At 38.9% G+C, this 17,863-nt stretch overlaps 1 protein-coding gene across 4 annotated transcripts in view; it reads left to right on the forward strand.

Annotated features, from left to right (window-relative positions):
• The first annotated feature begins 227 nt into the window (after positions 1-227).
• PLOD2 (procollagen-lysine,2-oxoglutarate 5-dioxygenase 2) overlaps positions 228-17,863 on the forward strand; it is a 46,297-nt gene continuing 28,661 nt past the window's right edge. For 2 of the 4 annotated variants that reach the window (XM_026855157.1, XM_026855159.1), the window contains exons 1-7: positions 228-246; positions 5,935-6,026; positions 6,916-7,052; positions 11,510-11,673; positions 12,821-12,933; positions 14,946-15,009; positions 15,788-15,891. In XM_026855157.1, coding sequence (XP_026710958.1) covers positions 243-246; positions 5,935-6,026; positions 6,916-7,052; positions 11,510-11,673; positions 12,821-12,933; positions 14,946-15,009; positions 15,788-15,891 — 678 coding nt within the window. In that variant the 5' untranslated portion in view covers positions 228-242. The remainder of the gene's footprint in view (positions 247-5,934; positions 6,027-6,915; positions 7,053-11,509; positions 11,674-12,820; positions 12,934-14,945; positions 15,010-15,787; positions 15,892-17,863) is intronic. The other 2 variants (XM_026855158.1, XM_026855160.1) reach the window with 1 other exon arrangement.

Genomic DNA, 17,863 nt, shown 5'->3' on the forward strand with positions numbered 1-17,863 from the left:
GTGGTGGTGTTTTTTGTTTGTTTTGGTGGGAAACTGTACCCTGTTTATCTCCCACAACTCCAGAGACGTGGGAAACATACGAGGCACAATTACATAGCTTGCTTAACGGGCTTGGATGCATCCATGTGCCTCTTACAGGTACCCGTCTCATCCATCTTCTCTTCCAGGTATCTGCCCACATATGCCTTAGGTCAAGGTCATGCAGATCACTGCCATGGTTACTACCTGACCTTTCTTTGACAATGTGTATGTATTTATTTTTTTAATACACAGAGGTATTCCTAGTGTATTTCCAGTTCCCAAGCTTTTACCATGATCTCTAGCAACTTGTTTATTTGTTTGCTGGAAACCATTGGTGAATTATTTTACAATTGTACATCTTTGTTCATTTAATGGAGAGGCTGATGCACAGTTTTTACTCTTCTGAGCAGTTCTGGGTGGGATGTAATCTGCAAATGGGAGACTGTTTTATGTAGACACTAGAACATGTATAATACTGCATTCCATGAACCAAACATTTGTTTACCATTATAAGCCATGAGTTTTAAAGATAGAGAGATTTTAATGGCATAATGAGGTACCATGCACAGATGTCCTTCGATTTTTACAGCTCACTCCTACTCCAGAGAAGTCCATGGTAATTGAATTCAAGGACTAAATGTCAGCTCCCGCGTGGTTGCGAGCAGTGTCCTCAGTTTTGGCTTCTCTGAGGCTACTGTACTAATGCCCACAGCCCCTGGTAGAAATTATGTAGTAATCTCTGTCAGTCTTCATTCAAGATAAATAAGAACCATGTGGGTGTACGATGAATGGCTGCAGCTCTTCACATACTTCTTTGCCAAGGTACAAGGAGAGAGGTCACTGCTACTTAAAGCAGTCTTGGCATGGCAGTTCCTGGCTGAGACCTTGCCAGGCAATTCACTGAAGATAAACTATCTGGTTTATAGTTCTTATTTATGATGCAGCCAGATCCCTGATGGTAGCAGTACATAAGACTGAGTAAGAGTGAGATGTTTTGATAAACTTTCACTGGATTTCCTAATATATTGTGTCTTTCACACAAGTGCTAAAGGGTTTCCCAATTTGCATGTGAAAATGAATTCTGTTTGTCACTGGATATACTTTTTTTTTGGCCAAATGTGTGCTCTCTAAGGCTTGTTTTCAAAACAGAACAGCTGTTTTGTGAATGTAACTATCAGAAAGCTGTCTGGAATAATTACACTCTAGTAACTTCAGCACCCTAACTGGCATGAAATTCTTCAGAGATTTTTTTCATGCCTTCCTGTTGAACTTCAGTATAGGGTTTGCATTTCCTTTTTACACAAACTGACTTTACTTGTGGAAATAAATGCCAGGCTTGGTAATCCCCTCCAGTCCAGTGACTGCCAAGATGCCTCTGGCAGGCTGTGTGCTGGGGGAGCCCTGCCCTGCCAGGCAGCCCATACCCTTTGAGGTGTACCAGTACCCTGCAAGTGTGGAGGGCTGTGACCTCCTGCTGTATGCTTGGTTTCATATATGTTTGCAGTTTGAGGATGATGTTACAGTTTGTTGGAAAGTATTACCAAGAGTGTGTGTTTGTCCTCTTGTGTGAGGAGTACAGTTAAACTTAAACTGGATAGCTCAAGTCTGTATTACATACACCTGAGTGGAGGGCAGGGCTTTGTGCCAAAGTGGATGGTGAAGCAGTAACAGTCTGCAACTAGAATTCATCGTGGGTTTTTTGTGAAGACTGAGAATTTTGTGGTTCATTTGCTGGGGAGTACTGGGCCACAGTGGTAACTTGGGGTCTGAGTAATTGCTGGCTGTTTGCTGCTGCTACACCTCGATCTTCCTTGCACAGCTAGAGCCCTGGAGTCAGCACAGCGATGCTGCTGGGGACTCGGCCCATCACTCAACCCTTCAGTATGACACTTGCCTGCACTATGGGCTCTGGTGCTGCACTGAACCTCTGCCCTGGCTGGGCTCTTCGTGGGACCAAACCTGCTCGGCACAGCAGGGACACTGGGTGGCTGTAGCTAAAATAGATGTAGCTAAGCACATCCTGAAATGGAAATGCCACTTGGATAAGCTTACTCCCCTGGGAATCTGTGTTGTACTCGCGCATGGACACTCCTGTGAATTCATGAGAGTAATTTTGGCTTTGTGTTATTAGTAACACATAATTACAAATGGGACAGGTGTTCTAAGAGGTTGTTGTACCCTAAATGTAGCAAAGAAGGAATAGATTTTTTTTTCAAAGTGAATGGAGTTATAAGGTTAAAAATAAATTAGCAGAAGTATGTGGTGGTCAGCATTCTCTTCACTTGCTTCCACCGGAAGAAATAAATACCACCCATGCTACTCTTAGTGGAACTCTGCCAGTAAAACTGGTGCAGGTTGTCGTATAAATAAAGTCACAGGAGCTTACAGGAATTACATTAATATTTTTGTAATGTCTAACTAGCTAGAAGAGAGTGGTGCTGCTTTCCTCATTTGGTTAATAATACTCTAGTGTGTCAAGGTAACTAGTATTTAATGCATCTTGCATTGTCTGTCCATACGCACTATAGACAGAATAAAAGCATGTGTCTCTGAACAGACACAGATTGCTTTAAACCTCCACAAAACAAACCCAAATAATCAAAAATACTACCACCCCTCCCCCCCAAAACCCCAACCAACAAAGACTAAGTCTATAAAGAAACTCTAATTCTATATGACCTCTAAATGCTATAATTACACTTCTGCTGTACTTAATTTTTAAGTACCACATGCACCTAAAATTCTGTCATGCAGCAGAGACATGGAAATAAAGCCTTTTAAACCTCTTCATCTGTCATTTTAAAAAATTGACCAGTGGTAAGTATGCTAAAAAGAAAACATTTCCAATGTGAGTAATACCTTTATAAAAATAGCTTCCTGTTCTGTAACTGTTTGCAAACCTGACTCAGGCAGCATACTTAGATTGCTTCACTGGCTGTGAGTGTAATACAGATTCTTTTGCAGTTTCTTGTCAATATGAACTGCATATTATTTGTCTGCTCAGCTTTCTCCATTTCATATAGCCCAAGCTGAAATGCCTTATGATTTGGCACATTGTTCTCTTGCCTCCTATTCCACAAAAGTCAAGTAACATACGAGGCTCCAAAGCGAATCTTGAAATACATGAACAGTGTGTAGGTGGAATTACTGTGTGTTCCACTAAAAGTAACAATATCCCATACAATATCCCATACAGAACAGTAGATTATTTTTTGCTTGCCAAACTGTACTTTTATGTTGATTTAATACTTTGACTTAGTGACTATGGGAACACATTTTGTCATTTACATCATGTTGTGAAGTAGAGATTTTTTGAAATCCTTATTGTTAGCATTCCTCAGGAAGAGGTAGGTGTGAAATATGCCTATCCCAAACCAAATTCCACAGTTATAGTCAGTGCTTGACTGGTCACCTAGGAAACTTTCAATAATGGATTCACTTGGCTTGGCAATGCAGGCTGGTATGCTCAGATTTTTCCAGTTTCCTCTAATTTGAAAATGCAGTGCTTGAACAAAAAAACTAATCATAACTTAATCTGTTCCATAGAGAAAAATCCTATCCTCTGTCTTCAGTTCTGTTTTAGTCATAGGCTGAGATATCATGTTCTTTATTCATTCTGTAGTAACTCCTGTGGAATTACTTTAGATTGCATGACCTTTAGAATAAATGATTTTGAAGGTATCAACCATTATTGCTGTGTTTATGTCTGTCTGTGAGTCAGTGTGTCTGAACACATTGCACTGGAATCCTCTGTGGAGGTCCTGCTGCTCTTATGAGATGTACTCATGGGATTTTCTTTTGATTTTTGCCTACAAAAGATTGCTGGCACTTAAGTGGGAAAAAGATGGAGCAATTAATCTTAAGCTGTCTTCTCAAAATTTTGGGGTGTTCAGGTTGAGTTGATTGAAGCATTTAAAGTATTTTCAGTTTCTTTGCTGTGTGTTGTATTGGAGCGTCTGATTCAGTAGAGCCCACAGTTAAAATCTTTATTAGAACTCTTGAGGAAGAGGAGCATCCTCCCCATGCCATGCCAAAAAAAAAAAGCTACAGCAGCATGTGAGAGAAATCCACAAAATTGTAGGGAGGGCAGGTAGAGATGTCTGTAGTTGAACTTGAGCGGTGTCACATAAAAACTGTAGGAGCCTTGCTCAAGGCACAGAAGATTTTTTTTTTTTTTGGAGTAGGTACTGGATAAGTGGTGCTGTCACTGCTTAAAGGTTACATCAGTTCAAGGAGTGACTCAGTAAAAGCAAGGTCATGGAGTGGGCCGAGGGTTTTGGAACATATGGAAACTACATCCAGGTCAGGAAAACCCATAAACTGATACCGGTAGAAAAAGCAGAGAAAGTATTATATATGCCTGTCTTATCCTTGCTGTTCCTTGTGTATGCCCTTACAGCTCCTGTTGAGGAGGGACTAGCCAGACCACCGTCTGACCTGGTAGGAGTGTTCTTGGATGTGATTTGTTCACAAGAGCTGAATCTAAGCCTTATTTCAGCTGAAAAAATGTCAGCGGCTCCTGAGACTAGTCTCCATAATTTGCCTGCTGTGGTTATTTTAGACAGACTTGAATTTTATTAGAACAAGTGTCTCTTGTGTACAGGCATTTTTGTTTGATTGAGCAGAGGTGCGCTTGAAATAATACCCCGGTGCTTGGCTGCAGAGCATTGCATGAATAACTTGCAAGATGCACTTCTGCAAAGTGGGGAGCAGATCATCATCTTGTTTAATTATGTTGGGTGTCAGATAAAACAAAATGGCAAGCAGTGATTGATTTGAATACATTCAGGATGACATCTTGTGTGTCTGAGGGCTGTTAGGTCTGCGGTCGTGGACAAGGCTGAAGGGTTAATAGGACCGTTTTTCCCAGCAGCCACTTCTAGTACATGTTACTGTGCTGGTGAAGATAAACCCAGAGGATGTTTTGGGGAAAATGAAACAACAACAGGCGCTGTGTCTGGAATGCTCATTAGAGGCAATTAATTTTACTTTCTTGTAAGGATTGATCTCATGGGCTCTGTTTAGAGTGCAGCTGTTGCTTGAACTCAGACCAAATTGGGGGACTGCAATGTGCCCTGTGATCCAGGCTGGTCTGATTAGATACTTGATGTTGGATAGAGGTACTGTCTTACTCATAGCTCTGAATTACATACCTTGATTATGCAGCATATTGCACAGGGTACTGAATGTTGTTCAATAGTTTAATCGGGAAGCTGCTTAGTAGGAATTCATGGCCTCAGTTGAACTATGGATTATGAAAGCCCTGGGATATGAAAAGGAAATTGGTTGCGTAGTCATTTGCCTGCATACATTAAGAGGGGAAAATTAGCACTGCTGTAATTTACAGAGGATCTGAATAAAAAAACAGACCCCCTTGCCCTTTTGTCTCTGCCCAACAACTTAAAAGCACTAAATGCTGCCTGTTGGGGGACTGGTTTCCATGGTTCCATGGTTGGGTTTTTTCCCTGTTTTCATGAAGAATATGAACCACTTCCTTTCAAAGGAGTTATTGAGGTTGGGTGGTGTTCTCTGGTACCATTCAGTCCTGTGCTAAGAGGTCACAGGCTTAGCTCAGACTGCAAAGTAATAGGTTATTTTTATTTTTAAGATTCCTTCCTGTCCAGTAGTCATACTAGTTTTGTTTTCATGTCTTGAGCTAGTTGTTTACATAGTAGGTAGACTTCTTTGCTTTCGCTTCCTGAGGATAATTTTAAATACAGCACACTTGTCCATAGCAGTTCTTGTTTGATAATGTCTCATGCATATAATATGACAGTGTACTTGCCTCTTCTCGTTGAACAAAATGCAGGCAAGTCATAAAGCCCCCTGATCTAGTGCTGCTCAGTGCATTTTGTTTGTTATAAGCTGTGGCCTTGAAATATATTTTACATGTTCCTTCTCTTTCTCCCTCAGATAAACTACTGGTTTTCACTGTAGCAACTAAAGAAACTGATGGCTTTCACCGTTTCATGCAAACTGCAAAGCACTTCAACTATACCGTGAAGGTACTGTATATTTTCATACCAAATATTCATCCTATGAAGCCTTTAGGAGAGAAACAGTGTAATAGTAGCTGAAGTTATGTTAGTTTCCTTCCATGCTGGGACAAAGTAAAACAATGACAGAGCTTGGGGGCAGGTAGGGCGCTTGCATGTGGCCCTGTAGCTGTCCCTGTTGCTTACCTGCTGGTCCCCTTTGACCATGGGAGTGTGCTTCCTCCATGGCCTTAGGAACTGTTTTATGGATTAGTAGCTATTGTGATCAGTGTCCTCAGTCACTTATGGTTTATTTCATGATTTATCATACAGCCTTGCTTTTTAGTGCAGCTGATCTTGTTTGCATGAACGCTTCTGGAGCTGTACTGCACTCAGAGGGCTTTGCATGTCTCCTTCCTCCTTAAACAAGGCTGGATCCCTGCTGCGGGGAAGGAAGGAGAGTCACAACTGAAAGTTTCACTGTTTCCCAGGAACCTGTAATTCTCTGAGAATTTTGTCATTCTTTCCAGCTTTTTCTGTCTTGCTCCACATCTCCATATGTCACGTACTGAGGTTGGCCTCTGTGTGACCTTGGGAAAAAGGGAGGGCACTAACCTTCTAAACTGACCCCACAGATTGGTGTGGCGTTTTTTTTCCTTAAGGAGACACATTTGAATAAATAGTGGTAGCAGGCAATTGCTCAATACTTTTTTGGTTAAGAAATGTGTCTCATGTTTTTGTAGTGATGTCATTGTGCTGAATCCTACTTCAGACATGGAAAACTTATGATGCTGGAAATGCTGCCTTGCTATGCTTTAATGTGTTGCTTCTGCTTTAACATCTGTTTTCAATAAGAGTCTACTTTAAAAAGCCTCTGGTTTTTGGGTACTAGCAAGAAGTGCTTTTTTTGTTATTCCAGGTACTTGGAAAAGGTGAAGAGTGGAAAGGTGGTGAGCTGCCTAACTCTATTGGTGGAGGACAGAAAGTTCGGCTGCTGAAAGAAGGCATAGAAAGCTATGCTGATCAAGAGGACTTGGTCGTAATGTTTGTTGAATGGTGAGCAAACCTGGCTTGTTGCCTTTACATTTTAGTCTGGGTAGGCATACAAAAGTAGCTTCTGTGACATGCTGAAAGTTGCATGCTGCTTTTCCCCCTCACTGTTTATTTTTAAGAGTTTGCTTCCATTTTTCTCCATTCATAAAAATAGTAGATTGTTCTTTGGGCAATCATTACTTTTTTAATGGATTTACAGATGTAAGAATTGTTCATAGTTCTGTTGCCTCAAGGGGGTGAAAAAACAGGAGCTGACAGGCTTTTAGACAAGCATTTGTTCTCTTCTCTCCCTGTTCAGCTGCAGAGCAAGCAGGACGTGGCTGTGGGCTGGGAGCGTGGAACGGGGGGGAGCAAAAGCGGCTCCAGAAATAAAGTGGCCAGTTAAGAACAAGAGTGTGATCACAGCTTGTTTTAACCAGAGCAGGGTCACAGCTCTAAAAGAGTTGCTGCAAGGAAGGTAAAGGATCAGGTCTTGAATCAGGGATATGAAGCCATGACTGCAAACAGGCACTGGGGAGGTGGCTGAGTGCGAGCTTGGAGAGGTTCATACTTGGGTTCACGCTGCTGTTACTGAGTCATGTTGGAATGTCTGCTCCAGAATTTTCATTCAGCATTTAACCTGCTTTTAAAATTTATTTTTCTTTTTAAAATTTTACTTCTGAACAATTTTAGGGACCCTTTTGCAGGGTAGAGCTTTGGCAGAATTTGTGCAGCAGATGCCATCACAAGAGAGAAAGTGGTCTGACAGTGGTATTTACTGGAAAGTTCCCTTGTTTGCATAAGTTAAAAGTTTAGGAAAGTTGGACTAGTGTATTAAACTGGTAGCAAATTTAAAGATGTTACTCAGTGTTCTGTTTTAATTTTACCTCTTGTGATATGTAGAACATAAAGCTAGACAGCCAATGTCTAAATCATCTTAATTCATGATCAAGCTTTATAAGGGAAACATTATGCCAAATATTTTCTTTATATGCTTAGTTGACAGTAAAGGTAACATAGTGTTAGGAGGTACACATTCATTTTTTGAATTTTTCTTCTTGACTTGAATAGTTTTGCGTTTGGTAAGTGGAAAAGGTATCTTTCTAAAAATGTTACATTTATTCCTAGTGTTGTCCTACTGATCATGCAATAACTGAAACTTTTTAAGATTAATTTGGGAGATTATTTTGTTCTTGATGTTCAGATGAATCAAAGGTTTCCCAAATATTTGCTACTTACATTGAATTTCTTTATTTTCAGATTTATTATCCTGATTCATTGTTATTTTCTCCCTGTATGCTAAAACATGCAAATTTGTTATCAGATTTGAATATAGTTTAAATTCTACTGCAACATAATTTATTCTATTGAGGGGCAGGCTGTCTACTGGCATGGAGGAGAGAGTACAAATGTCCATGTGTGTGAAAGTGCAGATGCCATAATCTCTCTTGCCATGGAAAAATCACAGGATTTAAGACCTCCCAAGTTCTTGAGGTCCATAATCCGAAGTACATACTGCTTTAAAGCTGGTGGAACTGATTCCAAATAGGAGAAAAATATAGTTTGCTGATTCTAGTGTTATATTTTAATTCTAATGAGCTTTTTCATTTCCAGGAATTCTGTTTTGCAATTTAAACATTGATCAATGTAACAGTAAGTTTGGAAAAGACATATATAGTGAGCTTCCTTTCTTTTTCAAGTGTTTTTATTATATTCTTTGTGAAGCATTTGGAATATTAATCTTGGGGGTGGGGAAAGGAAGTGTCTGATTTACTTAGTGTAGCTAGGCAAATATTTCTAATGAACTGTTTACTTAACAAACTTAGCTTCTTGCCTTTTTTTGAGCAATTTTTTTATATGGGTCACAATTATGGAAATAGTTTGAACTTCTGTGGACATCTTGTGTCTAGGTGCAGGTAGCAAAACGCTTTGTCTGCAGATGGAACTCTGTTTAAATTAGGCTTGTTTTTGCAAGGGCTAACTATTGGTTTACTTTGGACCATTTCAGATTGAACTGGCTAATGGCCAGTGTCGACTGGATAAAATGGTTGATGCTGTGACTGTTCATCCAGAACTCCCACAGTTGTCTATTTGTCTTTTGGTTTTTTTAAACATTTGTCAAAGTAAGGGTTGATTACATTTTCAACGTATTTCAGAATGTCTAAGGTGTGGTGTAATCCTGTTGGGTATACAGTGTAAATGACAAAATGGCTGTGTGGCTGAACAGTCCTGTTAAATAAGATAAGGTATGGGATCTGGATTGCTAGTTACTAGTAAGCCCACTTGTTTGTATTTTGAGCTCTTAACCTGCAGCTGCAATAGTAACAAGTCCTTGTTGTTATAAAAGTTGTGTATGCAAAAATTGCATATTCAGTTCTAGAGGACCCAAGCCACAGCTGCCATTTCCCTCTGTTGCTGGGAGCTCTGGATGTGTAGCTAGGATGCTTTACTCCTGCAAAAGAGGAGGAATGGGTCGATTCCAGCCCCAAGCATCTGCCATCTGGGAGCTTCAGGAAATAGGATTGGAGCTGTGGAAACTTTCTGGTTTATTATTTTTATTCTTTCTTTCTACTTAATTGAAAGGATTTATGAAGTATAAATAAAAGACTGTATGAGCTCTTCCAGCTTGCTAAGGCAGCCTGCTTTTTCCTGGATATATCCACACTTTTTCTTCCCTGTCAAATTTTGAAGCCGTTTGGAGTAACTCTTGTGTGTCACCCATAATAACAGTATAAGCTGTCAAGGATAGTCCAGAGGCCCACTTTGTGATGGTCTTAGTGGTGTAGACCTGAGGTGAATCCTCCCTCACAGTAGGAGTTGAGTGCTGGACAGGCTGAACATAGTCTGACAGGGCAGGTAAGCAAGGCCAATAATGGATTTAAAAGTTTTAGTTTGACTCTAGAAGTGTTCCTGTTGCCTGGAGAGAAAAGCAGGAGCCTCATAAAGCATCTGATGGGGAGACTGGCAGCAAGGGGTAGGAGGCTGGTGGAGGTCCTGCACAGGAGGAGGTGTGGTGACAGTAAGTCACCTCTTGACAAAACAGAGGACTATGAAAATCAGTGGAAAATGTAGGTCCATGCTGGATTCATACTCTTGCATAATATCCATTAGTGTATAAAGTTTACAATAATTGGTAATGCAGTTTAACAGCTCCGTACTGTGCTATTGTGAAATGGGCTATATTAAGTAGCCTATCCCTTTCAGAAGCAGAGCCTGTGGCTAGCCCAGCACGTTGCTCAACTTTGGCTTTCTTTTACAGAATGACGGTCCTTGGAAGCAATTTTCCAGGGGTGTTTGGTTCCTTCCCGCAGCTGTAAATCATTGCAGCAGCAGCACTAACCTGATCAAAGAGGAGAAGCACAGCCTGCCATAAGCTATTAAGCTATCACAGATCTCTGTTTTTGTCTGTCTTCTGCTTGTGTCCTGTTTCTTGCTTGTTCTTCAGGCTCATTCTGGCTTTGAATCAGGCCATGCCAGTTGAATGGAAGAGGGAGAGAAGTGTATCCCTGTATATTTGGGCAGAAACAGGCAGTTTTTGCAAAACTAGGGAAGCTCCAAAGTGTACTTTTTTTTTCATACGTTCTTCTGCCAAAGTTACAGAAAAACAAAACAGTTTTCAGAAACCCACTTACTTTATATAGACTACATAATACACTTCCTCTCCAGGGTTCATGCTTTGTTCTGCGGTGGAAGCGTTCTCTTTTACATTTGTAAGCCAGCTGTTGTTCAGTTCTCTTAGGCCAATTGCTTGAAATCCCCTTTGAAGAAAAGAAGATTTAAATAATTTCAGAACTGTAATAAAGAAGTACCAGAAGTCAGTAACAGTTGATCTGTTGGCACTGTTGTTGGGTAATACATTGCAATGCAAAAGGTTCTGTGTACTGCAGGTGGGGGCCCTGCTGTCCTTAGCCCAGCTAAAAGACTTTACAAGAGCAAAATCTTGGTCAGGGTTAGACATTGTGATTTTTTTAGCTGTATCATTCCTTTGCCCTATATCAGGGCTGATGATTTTCAGTTACTAAGGTAGATGTATGGAATAAGAATATGTCAGCATTCATGTAAGGAAACTGTGAGGCTGGGATGCTGCCATTAAATCCAAATATTCTGCTTCCAGCCAGAGACTCATCTATGACATGATTCTGATATTACTGTGTCATGGTTTCATGCTGTGTTTAATAAACCTTGAAGTGGTTTGCACATTTGTATGTAGATCTCAAGTACAAACAAAGGACCTTTATGCTTTGAATAATTAGTCATTTATACATATTTTGTGGTTTTGGGTTGTGTGGGGTTTTTTTGAGGCATCAATTTAGATACAGGATTTTTACATGGAAGTAAATTATAATTTAATGAGTCATTTTTCAGAATAAGTGGGCTGTCTGTATGATTTTAAAAATTTGAATACTCCAATCACTTGCTGTTTTAAATACAGAGGCATTAAAAATAAACTAATCTAATGGATATACTTTGTTTATTTTCAGCTATGATGTCATCTTTGCAGGGGGCCCTGAAGAACTGCTGAAGAAATTTCAGGAAACTAATCATAAAGTGGTGTTTGCAGCAGATGGACTCATTTGGCCGGATAAAAGGCTAGCTGATAAGTATCCTGTTGTCCGGAGTGGAAAACGATTTCTGAACTCAGGAGGCAAGTGTGATTCTTGAACGCATTAAAGTCCTGAACTTCAACATGACTCACTTCTGTTATCTGTTTTATGTATTTGGATGTGGAACTGTTCCTGAATTCTCGAAGTATAAAATCAAGGACTGGATTTGTTGTCCTCTTCTCTTACTCCCCACCTGAATAGCTTCTCTTCTGTGCTCAAGAATAGTTTTAATTCAAACTTACATAGTATTCGTTGGCAATAACTTGTAAAAAGCAGGTAAATGAAGTAATGGCCTATCAGGCCGCTGTGCCTTGCAATGAAGTGCTGTGTAGGGGTGACCCAGTGCCACCAATTGCTTCTGAAGTAATTCAGTCTAGTGTACAAGCCCAGTCAAAGCTGTACATGCTATCCAGAATTTCCTGACTTGACTACTTTGTTCTTGGGGATCTCTGCATACAGTGCAGGTGTGCTGGCAGCTCTGCCTGGCCCATCAGCATGGCTTAGGTAGCTCATTCCAAGAGAAGTGTGAGTCGCTCCTGTTAATCTCAATGACATGTTAATTCTGGAGTCCTCCTTTAAATGCCAGTTTTGTTAATTTGCCATTGATTAATACATGCACTGACACTGATAGTGTTTAACCACTACAGAGCTCTGTATGTCACTTTTTCTAGGTACATGGTGCTGGGCAGCATGCAGATCTGGGAGTGTCCCTGTTCCTTTCCCTCCCTTCTTTACCTTGCCTGTCTGCCCTATCTTTTTGTTTTGGCATAAACATAGTATATGTTGGTTTTGAGTTGAATTCTCTTTGCAGTTCTAGCAGTATTAAATTCAGGCTTCTCTGCCAGCAAGAAGCATTTGATGAAAATGAAACTTTTTCCACAGATGGGATTCTTAGGAACAGTAGTAATCTAATCTTATGCTTTCTAGTTCTCAGGACCATCCTAAACAGATCTGTTTCCTATGTTTTCCCTTAAAATAGCCTTAGTATAAAAATAACCCTTCATTATGAACTCTTTAAAACAGAGCTGGTACATATCACAGGAAGAAAACTGGGGTTTTGAGCCAAGGTGTATGAATTTCCTACTTTTCCTTTGCTGGCATCAAACAGAATGAAGTCTCTGACTGGTGAACGGCATTGGCAGAGTACTGCTTTTTATGGAAATAACTTACATGTGTGTGATATTGCAGGATTTATTGGTTATGCTCCATATATAAATCGTATTGTACAGCAATGGAATCTGCAGGATAATGATGATGACCAGCTGTTTTACACCAAAATCTATGTTGACCCATTGGCAAGGGTAGGTAATGACTGGCTTCCTCGTTTATTTCTGCTTGAAATAACATGCTGCTCCTCATAAAACATCAGGAGATAAAAATAAAAGGAATGCTGTCTCTTTCTTCCTGAATGCCATGTTGACAGTTGTGTTTGTTGTGTGGAGGCTTCTACTGTCGGAGTGATGAACAGGCTTCCCAAGGGTCATGACTTGATATATTATTTCAGGCTGTCTGCAGATCCAGGCAGGTTGTGCTTCGTTGTTAGAAATAATAGCTTTGAGGGATGTGATCAGACACATTCATCTCAATGAGGGTCCCATGTACTTGGCAGTTTGACAGCCATAGAATGTGGCATTTTTCCAGGGTGTCACTGAACTACTTGCTGATCCAGTGTTTTATATTTTTGGCTTGCTGCCATTTCAGATCCTGCCTGTGGCTGCCTCTGACTCTTCAGCTTTTTGTGCAGATACATTCAATAAAGCTGCATCATAAATTTTTGGTGAAGACCTCTCTGATATAGCTTAACAACGTTCTCTGCTGAGTAGCAGCATTAAAGCATGATAGATGTCAGAGGCATGGCACTGATGCTGGAAAAAGAGGGCTAAGGAGAGTTAATGTATTGATGCAAAAAGACTTTTAAAAGCTGATATTGCAGAATTTTGAGGTTGATTTTGAGCATTTGTATGCTTAAGGTAGATGTGAATTTTCTGAAATACATATATGTTTTTCCATTAAGTTATGCATGAAACATCAGGCATGTTTAGATACGGGTACAGAAATAGAATAAATAGAACATTTCAGATGAAAGGGACCTAAAACAATCACCTAGTCCCACTGCCTGATGAATACAGGGCTGTTCAAAAGTTAAAGCATGTTATTAAAGGCATTGCCCAAATGCCTCTTAAATACTTTACAGTCTTGGGGCATTGACTACCTCTCTTGGAAGTCTGTTCCAGTGTTTGACCACCCTCTTGGTAAAAAAAAAAAAAAAATCTTCCTAATGTCTGGTCTGAACCTCCCCTGGTGCAGCTTTGAACCATTCCAACATGTCCTATCACTGTATACCAGAGAGAAGAGCTCATCATGTCCCTGCTGTCTTCCCCTCCTCGGAAGGCTGTAGACAGTGGTGTGGTGACCCCTCAGCCTCCTTTTCTCCGAACTAGCAAACCCGAAGTACTTAACTGCTCCATATAGGACATTCTGTCCAGCCCTTAATGTTTGAGTTGATTTTGTACAAGTCAGGTGCTAGATATGCATTTGAAAGGACAGGATGTAGAGACATTAAAGCTGACTTGGTATGGAGTCAGACTAGTATAAACTAGCTGTCTAAACAGATTGTCTTCTAGACAGAAAGTATGTACATCTGCACAGTGCACTGCTGCACTGTGATTCAAAATGCCTTTATGGTACTTGGCCTCGGGTACTGGACTATACATTAGCACTGATTCTCTGTATGGTGTTGTCCACCTCTGTAGACTGTAACAAAATCTTGGAAGACTGAAACAGAATGCTATTACATAAGTAGGTTTTAAGTGTGTTTTAAAGTTGTATGCTTTGATCAACATGTTAAAACTTCAGAACATGGTACTTTAAACAAGGATCTAAGTAGGATTAATATAATATTAGGAACATGTATTAAAACCACTGGTGTTTTCTATTCTGATATGATACTTAAATTTGACTTTTATTTGAGACTGTGAAACACAGTATGTTTTGTTGCTTGGCCAAAACTTGTTAAATTTATTTTCAAGATAAGACACAAACTTTCTCTGGCTTATGCTGCCAAATTGTAGGGTTTTTTTGAGAGTTATGATCTTTATCCTTCAACTTTAGATAAATATATAAAACTGGTTGCTCTACATTTACACAACTCAGGAATATAGAAAAACAATATAAAAGTAAGAATTGCATCTAAGAGTTAAATATGTAGAGTAGTTTTGCCTCTTTGCTTGCTGCCACTGCAGTATAACTGCAACATTACCATAAAAACATTGGTTTTTAGAATGCCTCAACATCTTTGGTACTTTTATTTCAGGAACTCATTAACATTACTTTAGACCACAAATGTACAATTTTCCAGACCCTAAATGGAGCTGTTGGTAAGTGTACGATTTGCATGTCATGTGTTCTGTTAACTGTTACTAATTGTTAAGCCCTTCCGTTGATTAACAATGAATATCATTCCCATAGCATATGCTTGTTTTAAAGAAATATTTGGACAGGTAAACCTGATTACCAGATTAGATACAGTTCTTTTGGGTTTATTATTAATTATTTTCTCCCGTTGATAAAATGTTTGATTTTAAAATGGAAAAAATAGTTTTCAGTAAATAAAGTTAGCAATAAGCACAAAGTTAAGAACCATTTTTCCATCTGCCTTTTACAAAATTAATTACAGGAGTGAGATTGGTAATTAAAATAGCATTTTAGATGTTCTTAAGCAAATGGCAATATATAATGAAATGTGATGTAGACTTTCCTTTATTAAACTGTCATGAATTTAAATTGAAAAATGGCATCTGTGCAAACTTCCTTTCTTGCCTTTAAACTGACACAGCTTTTTATAATCAGGTTGTATCTGAAATAACTATGATTTCTCTGAATAACATTTGAAAAAAATTAGTTTTATTTTTAAAGTAGATTTTATTCAAATACTGAAGGCTGCTGAAGGCAAACTAAAGTCTGATGTAGCCCTATATAGCATAAAGAGCTTAGAATTCAAGATCTAGTTAAAAAAAATTAACAAAAGCTTCTAAATAAGTAATATTAACAATGATAGCAACACCAATGTGTATATTGTATCAGCAAGAACTTAGAACTGTGAAATTTTTGCTCTTATTTATAAACTGTAAGATATATTACTATATGATCTTTGAGTTACAGATGAAGTCCTTTTGAAATTTGAAGAAGGGAAAGTAAGAGCAAGGAATTCAGTGTACGACACATTACCGATCACTGTTCATGGAAATGGTCCAACTAAAGTGAGTGACAGTTTTTTATTTTCTGCAAAGATGGCAAATTTAATAGAGGCAGAAACAGTGGTGGAAAAGTCTGAAACAGTCATAGCACACCGCCACTGCTCATTTCCAATTAATATTAATAAGAATTGCCATGATAAAAACCCCATTCTAATAGCTCTCTCCATGTTATTTTGCTGTCACTGTAACTTGATGTCGCTGCTGAAACAATTCGTTCTGCTCCCAGATTCATTGTAACGTGGGATATTAGAAGCAAGTAAGCTTGTGTTCATTATCAGAAAACAGTTCTTGAAACTAGTGAAGAATGTCTATCTGGTTATTAAACAGTAACCAGAATAGGTTTTAGGGGAAGAAAAATCTGACCAGTAGTCACAGACTGGGGAACAAAGTAACACATCTGATCCTATCACAGACCTTGGTGTGTGTTTTTATGAACGTGTATAAAAAAACTAAATTGTATATAGGCAAAAATATATATAAAAATGTGTGTGTGTGTGTATACCTACACATGTGTGGATGACTTTTGTTGCATCTTCAGTGTCATCGATCAGTGCCTGCAGTGTACCCATGGCTCATGAGCTTTGAGTTCATGTCTGCCCTGTGAAATAGCTGTTTTGGCAGATTTTGTCCACGTGTAAGGATTCAGTAGTTTAGAGGACACGGCACAGCTTCTCTGGGAGAAATGGCTATATTTTGGACATATGGCGGTTATTTTTTTTGTCATATGACAAAGTAGTGTAAAGGTGCATGATTTCTAATACCTTCTGTTGACTGAAGGATCGGGCATGACTGTTTTCTAAGTTCTTGTGAAAACATGTTCTTACCATAGTTGCTTATTTTCAGAAAAATGTCTACCAAGAGAATGAACAAAGTTTGAAACTCATTAACATCTCAATGACTGCTTAGTTTTTGCACTATATTTCATCTTTGGAATTGGGGACTATAATGATGCTGTTATCTGTTTGGCTTATAACTACTCAGTAGTGGTGAATTACATAACCAATTTCTTCCATGTTGCTACAGTTTATTTTTGCTTCAATTAAATCCTGAAGTTATCTATCATCGGTGGTTTTGCTGACAGTTTGCCAGTGAAAAGAAAGGTACTATATTTTGCAGTTGGACAAGCAGTTTAGGTTGGAACTCCTTATATTAATATGTTATGCTACATTAAACAAAACTCAGTCTCTGCATGCAGTGATGTACTTTTAAAAACAAAGAGAAAAACTTGCAATATGTCACTTTGTCAATGTGATTATTCTTCTGTTTAAATCAGAGTAAAATTAAGAGGACAGTAGTGTAATAGTATTGGAAAATTTTTCACTGGTTAGTAAATAAACTAGCATGAAAGTGATTTCCAGAATTAACTCCAAATAGTAAAAGTTTGTTTATAAGAACCTTTGGTTTTGTATTTAATATTTTCAGTTTGCAGATTAGTAAATTGTATTGGTCAGAGACACTTCTTCAAAATGGGTGCCGAATTATTCTGCCAAGACTTTTATGTGAAATACTCATTTTTGTAGACTTCATTGTACATCTCTGAAATTAAGTTCAAGCAATTCTATTCATAATCTGTCTAGAATGATTTTCAATAAGCATAAATAAACACCCAAAATATTATAAAATGCAGATTGAGTATTGGACTGGAGTATATTTTCTGTGAAAAATGTTCTATCTTTCCATTTTTTTGAGGACAGTAGAGTGAAATGAATAAAAGGCTTCCTTCAGGCAGACTCTTCCCAGCATAAGAGATCCCTTAACCATTGCTAATGGCAGTAGAGAAGAGTGAAGTTCTGCACAGTTCCTGTGGAATCTGGGAGGACAGGGCAGCTCAGGCAACACATTGATGGAAAAAATACATAATTTGATCAGTGCCAATTCAATGTAAAGCTAGATACTGCTTAAATATGTATCCTCCTGGATGGATTCTGAATCTTGGCATAGCTTGTCAAAAATACATCATCTGGGCATTTATCTT

The sequence above is a fragment of the Athene cunicularia genome, assembly GCF_003259725.1.
Source record: "Athene cunicularia isolate RWA chromosome 9 unlocalized genomic scaffold, athCun1 chr9_part1, whole genome shotgun sequence".
Classification (NCBI taxonomy): Eukaryota; Metazoa; Chordata; class Aves; order Strigiformes; family Strigidae; genus Athene; species Athene cunicularia.